General features: G+C 47.4%; 1 protein-coding gene across 7 annotated transcripts in view; it reads left to right on the plus strand.

Annotated features, from left to right (window-relative positions):
• The window catches only part of Atp9b (ATPase phospholipid transporting 9B), a 218,779-nt gene extending 208,641 nt beyond the window's left edge, over positions 1–10,138 (plus strand). For 3 of the 7 annotated variants that reach the window (XM_085676362.2, XM_085676364.2, XM_085676367.2), the window contains 4 exons: positions 5,021–5,078; positions 5,898–6,101; positions 7,589–7,621; positions 8,260–9,433. In XM_085676362.2, coding sequence (XP_085532488.1) covers positions 5,021–5,078; positions 5,898–6,101; positions 7,589–7,621; positions 8,260–8,396 — 432 coding nt within the window. In that variant the 3' untranslated portion in view covers positions 8,397–9,433. Of the gene's footprint in view, positions 1–5,020; positions 5,079–5,897; positions 6,102–7,409; positions 7,504–7,588; positions 7,622–8,259; positions 9,434–9,992 lie in introns of those variants that run through there. The other 4 variants (XM_085676365.2, XM_085676366.2, XM_085676363.2 and 1 more) reach the window with 3 other exon arrangements.

The following is a 10,138-nucleotide window of genomic DNA, read 5'->3' on the forward strand; positions in this document are numbered from 1 at the left end:
AGTCAAGGAAACTTCTTTTTGCAGCAAACAGAGACCATCACTGAAAACTAAACTGGTCAAAAATCACAGATCATGGAAGGCCCAGCCCCAGCAGACACATCTAAACACTGCTCCTGCACCTAAGGTTCAGGGACGTCTCAGAAGAGCCTGAAGCCCAGGAAGTCTGCTATGAGATTGTCTTGTAGACATGACAAGGAAGCAATACTCATGCTACCTCAACAGTATGACTGCTTAAACAAGACTTGAGCAATGACATTACCGAATAAGGGAACACCCGTGCAGACCCACCCTAGACTAAGAACTGCAGGCCACTAACGACTGCTGGGATGGGGATAATTCGTCTCTCCCTCTCTCATTGGTTATCCAATACAAGGGGATTAGCTCTGCAGTCATACACAAGCCACCCAAACTGGACTCAGCAGTTTGTATCTATATATTTATACACACATATTCATATGCAGTATACAGACACACACACACATTCAAAGAAAAAGGCCATCCATTTGAGAGGAAGTAAGGGGATTTGAAAGGAGGAAAGGGAAGGGGGAAGTGATGTAATTAGATTTTTGTTTAAAAATAGACTTTAAAAAAATAAAAGAAATGCCTAAGTTCCCAGTACTCTTAAACCCTGTAAGTTGGTGAGGATGTACACCAACAGAAAGTTTGTGCTAGCTTTGTCATAGTCGCCAAGAGCTAGAAGCAGCCAACTGTTCCTGGAGCAGGGAGTAGATAAGCATTCCAGTGACTACAGAACAGCTCTGATGGTACTGCTGTGCGGTGGAGTGTTGTGCAGAAGAAGGGAAAGCAGGTCACTCATACAGTATGAATCAGGTGGATCCGAACAGTGTTTTGCCAAGCAAAACTCAATTCTTCATTACTTTGATTCCATTCCCCTAAAATCTGGAGAGGATAGAACCAGAGGGCAAGAGCAGATCAGTGGTTGACAAAACTTAGTGGGGGTGGGATGATCTCAGGGAGGTTGTGTGTACCACTGTGTTGTGGATACCTCACTATTCTGGTCAGACCCTCAGATGTGTACACAGTAGAACAGATATTGGGATGATGGAATCCAGGTAGTAGCAGATAAATCTCCATCAGATCACACCAGATGTGCTGAGGGAGGACAGCGTCCTGAGTCACCTCTCGTCCACTGAAAGGCCAGAATAGGAAGGACTGTACAGCCCACAGTCCCTGTGTGTAAATGTACTTCTAAGAGGGGACTCTTCTGTCTTTAGTGTGCAGCAAACACGTGCAAATGAGTGGCTAGTGAGAAGAGCTTTCTAATAAATGAGACACAGGAATTCAGGGCTGGCTTGGTCATCAGCGTCAGTTGGTACAGGTTTTGTTAAGTATGCAGATGCACAGAAAGACATGCAGAGTGCGAGTATGTATGAGCATGGCTTCACATGCACATCCTGGCTTAGCCCTGATGTTGACCTGGAGCCAGTAACTGAGCACATCTGGGGCCATACTCTAATCAAAGAATCCGCAATGTTTTTCAGCCAGTGGAGTTGGGTCCTAAAGGAAGAGTAGATTCCAGGTTAGGCACAGAGAATGGAGACCAAGCTGAAGCACCATGTGGCACCAGACACCTGCTGAAGTCAGTGGATGATGGTGTTGAACTAACGTGGGACTCAGCTGGAAAGAGTTCCCTTCAGGAGACAAGAGGCACAGCAGTCTTACTAGGGCCACAGTAACACAAAAGAGGAAATTCCTCCTTAAGGAAGAATTCCTATGCTAATGTGAAGGACACCAGGAACTATAGGAGCAGCCCCAAGGGTGCCTAACAAACTAGGTGAAGACAACTACGTAGGGCATTTCTTGGGCTGAACGTATATTCCCAAGAAGGTTTGGGAATACGAACAGCAACAGTTTAACAGTGGAACCCCAGGGGATATCACCTCCAAAACCTGAACAGGGGTACCGTCTTGGATGCTCTAGTTGAATGTCACTAGTTTTCCATTAGCGTCCCTGGGTATAATTAAGAACATTTGCTGTCAGAGACATTCATGTCCTGGTCTCACTGCCACCTGACCATCATTCCACTATTGATCAAGGATCCGGATCTTCCAAAGATACTAACCAAATGCAGGTGAGAGAGTCTTAAAAAAAAAAAAAAAAAAATGAGACAGCCTTGCTGTCCTAGTTCAGCCAGTGTTACACAGCAAGGCTGTCTCAAAAAACTGTCCTCTGCTGTCACAGCTCCTGAGGGGTACAGAGTGATTGTTCTTCCCTCTGCCAGCCCTGACCTGGCCTAGATGCAGACTCACCGAGGACAGTTAGCCACAGATCAGATTGCACAGTCTGCTTTCTGGTCTTACATGTTCAGAAATATTACCAGTTAGCTAACAGCTCTTTCTGTGACATCACCATGTGCATCAGACAAACTGTGATTTGTTCTTCAGTTTCTATTCTATTTTCTTTCATTTTTTTAGTTGCCTCTATGATATTTATACTATACCCCTGCCTCCTCATTTCAACCTTGAGAATATAAAAGGAGCAATCATTTTGTTGTTTCTGATAGGAATAAAGTCATGTGTAGTCATATGTGCACATCAGTTGCACACCTGTAACCTGCATGTAACCACAACATGATTTCAGTCCACTTGTGTATCATAAACATATGTCACTGAGCTATACATGCATTCTATACCCAGTGACATTTTGTGCTTTCATTTTCATGATTTTACTCATCTTGGGGTTAATTAACCCTTTTGCAGAATTCTTTTTTATTACCTTTTTGGTTCATCTACAATCAAAGTATGTAATGTTTAATTAGAGAAATACCAGTGGTAATACCAATTGAATATGCTATCACTTGTAGTTTCAGTATATTATATAGTTTACTTGACCTGAGTTACATGCCATTAACTGCATTTCAAAGAAAAGGAAACTGAGGCATGCAGATTTAGTCAGGAACTGAGGATAAAACAGGAGGTGTGTGCTGGGCAAGGCTGACTCTAGATGTCTGTCCAGAGCCTGTGTGTTTTTGACGTGCTTACCACATGGACGGAGTCCCTGTTGGGTGGCCTGGTCTTTGGTACTTGGGTGAGCAACTGAGCCTGTCAGTCAGAGGAGCAGGAAGAGCAGCCTTCGAAGCAGCTTGCAGTCCACAGTGACTGAGTTGCTTCTGTGGCTGATGGATTTGTGCCACAGTGCGGGATTCTTGCTCCGACGGATCTGTTTGGAAGCATCTACATCAGGGAACATGAGCCTTATACACATTTCCTTTGATTATTTATTGATGGTTTTATACCCATTTTATTAGTACAGACTTACTAATCTGTGGCCTGTATAGTCAGTAGTCGTCATACATGCAAATTGGATGTGTGGCCATAATGCCCTGATATGTTTGCAGCCTTAACAAGACACATGACACAAAGTCCTCATTAACTTCCAACATCTAAATTGATAATTTTCTCTTAGTCTCCGTGCATTTCAGAAAATCTGGCTATTGAGTAAATCTCTTTATTTATACAAAACATTAAAATTAAATTTCCTTTTAAATTCCTGAAGTAAAATTAGTCACATGCTTAATTACAGATGAGTTTTATGACCAGAGACCAAACATGCTAGTGTCTGACAAGAGAAGCGCCCTTGGAAAATAGATGCTAGAGAAACCTGCTAAAGTTCTCTGCTTTTGAAAATCAGTATTAACTTTAATAAAGTACGGTAGAGTTGATTTCTTCTTATGTCATCTGTAGTGAGGATTGGGGCTCAGTCAGCATCTTTCCTGATAGACATTTGTAACCAAGGAGACTGCTTAAATGGAAGTGTAGCTATTGTTTACAGTTAAAGTATGACTAGAATTAGAGTATGCACATGTACCTGCATGCATGTATGCTCACCACATCTGTGCAGATGCCCACAGAGGCCCGCGTGTGTTCATGTCCTCGGGACCTGGAGCTCCCAGTGGTTCTGCACTGCCTTGTGTTGGAGGGGCACTACGTTTCCTTAACTGCCGAGCTGTCTCTCAGCCCTGTGGCACACATCTTTCTACTTTGATCACTAGAAGTTCCCACCATGTTCCAGTCCATTGCGGGTTCTAGGCTGTGGTGTTATTGCTGTCCTGCATCCCTGGAGTGTCTTCTGGGACCATAACAGTCCACCTTTCCTTGTAGGCACTTGTACCCACATCTCCTACAAGAGCCCCTCTCCCAGGGAGTGGAGATGGGGGGAAAGGGTGTATTAATGCATAACTTTGGAATTTGAGTCAGTGATATCACAGGATGACAGAGGCATGCAAGAAGGAGCTGAAGGAGGGTGACAGACTCCCTCATTCTTGACCTGTGCGTGTGTCTCCACATAGAGGCTCACGGTCATCCTAGTCTGGCATATGTCACCTGATGGGCCTAGCACTGAGAGGAAGGGCATTGAGCCCTTGACAGTCCTTCCTTGTATTGGAATATCTTAGGCTATGAGATTCAGTGAAGGGGACTAGGCAGCATCTCTTGTCTCTGGCCCATGCTGGGAGCCTGTGCTTAGTCTGAATGGTGAGGCAGAGTACACAGGAAACGGTCTCATCTGTCAGTGCTGGACTTACAATGTGGAAGGTTTTCCTGAAAGGAGTACCAAATCAGAAATTCTTACTCCAGTTGGAACAAGTCATAACTGAAATGCCTTCACCATTTCTACTTTGGGGTGGGGGAGTCCAGAGAAAACTGAGAAGTAAGTAATTATTTCCAAAGAGTAACAAAGTAGAGGGAAAATGTTTTTATTACAGTCTTTATCTCTTAGTTCAGTTAAATGTTTGTCTGTAGATACCAGCTTCTGGGTTACTAGGGATCCAAGGATATGGCTGTGGCTTAAGAATTCCACACACAGAGAAGGCAAATAAAACTCCAGCCAACCACAGGCGTTCAGTACATACCACGATGCCCACCCAGGCAGCTTCTTCAGGGAACAGCATTACCTGAGGTCACCTTTGTCAGGGTTAGGACAGCGTATGGGTGGACTTGGGACTATATAGTCAGGCATGCTACTCTGCTCTCCTAACGAACTGCTCCCCTGTCCACCCTAGGGCCGGTCCCTTTCCTTCAAGACCTTCCTCATTTGGGTTTTGATCAGTATTTACCAAGGTAAGATGGCTCCTGATTTCACCAGACCAGAGAGAGAGAGAGAGAGAGAGAGAGAGAGAGAGAGAGAGAGAGCGCAATACTGTGTTCTGTTTTTGCTTGCAAATTAAATTTCAACGGTTAAAATTTCTTTGGCAGTTAAGTTTGTTTCTTTGTTTCTCTTGTAGATTGGTATTCCAGTGTGGGGATGTGTGCATTGATTTTCTGGGGAGAGCTTTTTGGTTTGATTTTGAAGGTTTTGAATTTTAGAGATAAGGTCTCTTGTAACCCATGGTGGGTTCAAGCAAACTCATTATATAGCTGAGACTGGTCTTGAACTCCTGATCCTTCTATTTCCACCTTCTAAGTGCTGGGATTACAGGTGTCTGTCACCGTGCCCAGTTTGTGTGATTCTAAGGGTCAAACCTATATACCTATGTACCTTTATACAAAGCAGGTACTCTACCTACTTAGCTGCATTCGCAAGCCCCAGACTGGTACCTTTTGACTATTGTGTGTCAGCCAATCCAAAAACTCTTAAGTACTTTTTATATTATGCTGCACAGTGGCTGTCTTTGGTAAGGCTTTGAGCAATCTGTTTAGTAACTGGAGGCTGTTGCCCTCTGCCCAGGGAAGGAAGGATTGCCCTAGCATAACTAGCTGCCAGATCAGAGAACTCATGTAGGACATACCGTGAAGTCAACCAAAGGGGGAGCTGGCTTCCTGCAGATCTTTAAAGTTTATGAACCCTTCTGCAAGACTGGCCTGTCTATCCTTGCCAGCAGTGTCTGTGCTCCTGGTCCCTGTTGCATGCGTGTGAGCCGTCCCTGTGCTCCCTTCCAGGTGGCATCCTCATGTACGGGGCACTGGTGCTCTTCGAGGCAGAGTTCGTCCATGTCGTGGCCATCTCCTTCACGGCACTGATCCTGACTGAGCTGCTCATGGTGGCTCTGACCATCAGGACATGGCACTGGCTGATGGTTGTGGCTGAGTTTCTCAGTCTGGGCTGCTATGTCGCCTCACTTGCTTTTTTAAATGAGTATTTTGGTAAGTGCTTGGAGCTTTGATTCATTATTGTGACGAATTAACCTTTGGTTGTTATCTCTTCAACAGCTTATATTATAGACAAGTCCCATAGCAGAAAGTTTCACAACACAGAAGTTTGTTTTTATGGAAAGATAAAAATCATGTAGTGATTTAAAAATTTAGACCTTCACAATCCTGTTTATGTTTGCTTGCAATCATTTTCCCTAAAAGAACTGTGCTATTGATGTTTTCATGGTGGAAGCTGCTGGAGTGCCACTTTTGGAGAGGAGGTCTAGGTGGGTGAACCATGTGTTCTACTTCCTTCTGCTGTCTGGAGAAGTCATAGCAGCCCAGCAGGCAGCAAGGCTCTTCATTGTAGTAGCCCGGGGCTCCTCACCATGTGACTAGGGGTCTTCACCAGCTCCTCCCTGAGATGGAGTCCAGGGCCTGTTGCTTCTAACACATTCTTTGTGCTAGCCCCAGCCCCAGCTCACAGTGACTCACCAGGTGACCTTGGGACTGTGGGGATACCCTGAGCCCTGTGCTCTCAGAAAAGAGATCCTAAGTGAAATGTGCTGTTTCCTGAGGAGCTTCCCATCTGAATCTACACTCCTGTGCCCTCAACATTCCCGGTAGCTCCCATGTCCCTTCACACTGCTCCGCCTCACTTGGCCCACTCCACTATGCTCTGCTAGGTTCCCTCACTCTTCCTCCCCAGCCAGAGGCTGAGAATGGCAGAGGCCAGGTTACCTCAGCATGGTCATTGTGCCTAATGACACCACGTCTGATTCTTTCCCAAGATCTATAAAAATCACGGCAGAAGGAAAAGATACTCCTTGTGCATCTGTCAGTGTGGGGCTGCACTGCTGCTGGAGTATAGAAAGGCCCAGCAGAGAGTGTGCGCATGCTCCACACACCCGTGCTGTGCTTTCTTGTCTCTGCCTGAAAGTCAAGCAGAGTGCTTCCTGCTCCAAAAGGAAAGGAGAAAGCTGTGTGTGTCCCTCTGTGTTCTCCACACCCATGACAGCAGCAGCAGCTGCCTTCATGAGCAGTTAGTCACCCGCCTGAATAGCAAAGCTCTCTAGGCGGTAGATCAGAGCCACAGTGCTGAGTTCAGCCGCTGTAGGTCGTCAGCTTTTAGAGCAGGCGGGTGACACAGGCGGGAATGGAGTCAGCATGAAGTCTACACGTTGCGCTTGACATGTAAGAAACAGCTTTCAAATGAGACCATCAGGGGTGGAAGGATTCTAGCACAGATCCAGGGAGCGTCTGGGCATTTGCTTCCATATTGCAGTGACATACTTGTTATATTGCCATTCTGCTTAAAAGATTATGTGGCAACAGGCAATGAAATGCAAGTTGAAACTCCCAGCAGAAGTGTATTTCCTGCTAACATTCTACTGCTTTTTAATGCATTTCTCCAGTAAGTAGCTAACTAACCACTGAAAATGCCTGAGCCTCTTTCTGTCTTCCTTCATCTGCTTTATTCATGTTTTCTCTCGGCACAGGTATAGGCAGAGTATCTTTTGGCGCTTTCTTAGGTAGGTAAAGTTATTATTCCCTTCCAGAGTACAGACTTTTAGCAAAAGAGCATTGGTTTGGCACGCCAGGCTAATTCTTTAAAGTTGAGATAAGAGTTAGTTTTTCTCTAACTTAACACTCCTCACCCACTGAGACCTCATGAACCCTCCCTGAGCCGCACAGTGTGCTCCCAGGTGTTGCCTGTCCTCCTTAAAACACTTGCCTGTAGGTGCCAGCTAGAGACCGGGCGCTGAGCTCCAGGCCCCAGTGAGTCTGTTACTCTAGAGAGCGGCCCTCCTTTCCCGGCCTTGACAGCAGTTTGTGGACTATTCAGCACAGGTGAGGCCTTCTCACCTGTCTTGCCATGAGGACTTTGGTGGCCTTGTTAACCACAAGCGAGCTGTGTCCTCTGTAAATCATGCTGAACGTGCCCGTCTGCCCTATTAGCCAGCTCCAGGCCTTCCCAGTGCCAGGATGTGCTTGCTCGCTCTGCAGAGAGAAGCACGAGTTGGACAGGTGGACGGTGAGGGCAGTTAAGGTCAAGGCAGACCTGTGTGCATGGCCCCAGTGGAGCCCATGGCTCTAGGGATCCTGAGGGGCTCAGTCTGGGCTGGGAGCTCCTGTCGCGGCTCTCAGTCTCTCTCCCTCCTCCCAACAGATGTTGCCTTCATCACGACTGTGACCTTCTTGTGGAAAGTGTCAGCCATCACTGTGGTCAGCTGCCTTCCACTCTACGTGCTCAAGTACTTGAAGCGGAAGCTGTCCCCTCCCAGCTACTCCAAGCTGTCCTCCTGAATATGACATGAGGCCAGGTAGAGACACTCCTGCGCTGGGCAGCGTGAGGGACTGTCCCTGCTGGTGGGCTGAGGGCTGAGTTCCCCCGGCCCTCCTCCTGGTGTCTGTACTGTAGCAGCGTGAACAGCTACTGAAAGGAAGTGATTGCTTCAGCACGGCTGGGCAGGGTTTAGTTCCTGAGCACCAGAAGCTCATTTCTGCAGTGTCCCAGCACCCGGCTCCTTCCTTTGATGGTGTATTGTAGAAAGCCATTGCTGCTCAGACTGGAGGTGCCATGCCTGCACATGCCACCACGCCTCAGCAGACAGTGGACCTGCTCGTCCACCCTCTGACACTGGCACTCTCCTCTTCAGACTCAGTTTTGCTTTTCACTGGACACCATAGACATAACAAGCCCACGTGGCCAAGCAGTGACACTTCTGGTACCCTAATTCCGTTGCAGCTATGAATGTAAACCGTTCCTCAAGGCACTGTTGTTAGCCAATATGTTTTTATACCATGAAACCATATTCAAAACAGTTTACGTAGAACTCAGCTGTCCTGTGCAACTCACAGCACCACAATGCTCTGCTTCCTGAGTAGGGGTTCCTAGACGACATGGCTTTACCTCAGCACTCGTCTGAGCTTGTGATGGCAGATCCTCTGTCGAAGGCTGCACTGAGGGCTGGTGGGAGTTCCCTAGGGGCATGCTGGGCTTAGTTTGCCCCATGCATTGTGTGCGTGCAGCTCTGCACTGCGCGGTGTGTGCCTGCCACACACACAGTGGGCCTTGTGACCTCAGCTCTCCCCACTGTGCGGCAGGCTGTGGGAGTCTCCTTTGCACTAGTTTTTTGTACGTGCCTGTGCTCTTCAGCTTGACTTCCCTCAGTGTAGGCCCTCAGACTCCGAATTCCTTGGGGGAGGACAAGCTGTGTGAGCAGAACACTGAGGACATCCCTCTCACAGGCTGTGGGTCTGTGCAGGACCCTCCCCAGGCTTCTGTGAGCGCTGCTTTTCAGAGAGAAACTCTGGCGTAAATAAAGCTTCATTGGTCCCTATAGTGCCTTTTGACTTGACCGCCTTTGTTATTAGTAAGGAACCTTCTGGGTGTTTTAAGTATTCCTGCAGAACTGCAGTCAGGAAAAGCTGTTCCTTACATTCCCCACAAGGTGTCACTGTTTGTTGTCAGTTCACAGGCGGGTTCTCTTCTCTCTGTTGAAAGAGGGAGTTCAGAGGTCACTGACCAACATATCTGACTGGACTTCATCGATACAGCGGGAATTAAGGGTGTTGATTCACAGCAATGCCAAGGGGCCTCGAGGCGAGGGCAGGCGCATTGCTTAGGTCAGGGTGTGAGCCGACTGCAGATAGCTCACTCCATGTGCTGTATAGAAATAGAGCTCACACGGGAAGCCAGCCAGAAGGGGGTAAAGAGTTGCAGGCAGCCTCAGAGAATACACTGTGAGCCTCTGGGGTTCAGCAGCTTCCACACGGCAGTGGGATACAGAGAAGTTGGGCTTTGTATCTTCAGAGGCTGAGATGCACGAAGTCCTAGTTAGAGGCTGTGGGAAGCCCGTGTGGTTGCTCCTCCATGAAGTGAACGTGATCTCCCCCTAGGGTGCCGCTGTCCGGGTCAGATGAGACGACGGCAGGAGGAAGCCCTGAGCAGATGCCTGGCACACAGCGACTCAGAAGGCTGTGTAGCATTGCTCCTTGGCTGGACTGAAGAAAATGACTGCTTAATAAAGGATCATTTGACCTGA

This window comes from Myodes glareolus, chromosome 13 (genome assembly GCF_982192425.1).
Source record: "Myodes glareolus chromosome 13, mMyoGla1.1, whole genome shotgun sequence".
Classification (NCBI taxonomy): Eukaryota; Metazoa; Chordata; class Mammalia; order Rodentia; family Cricetidae; genus Myodes; species Myodes glareolus.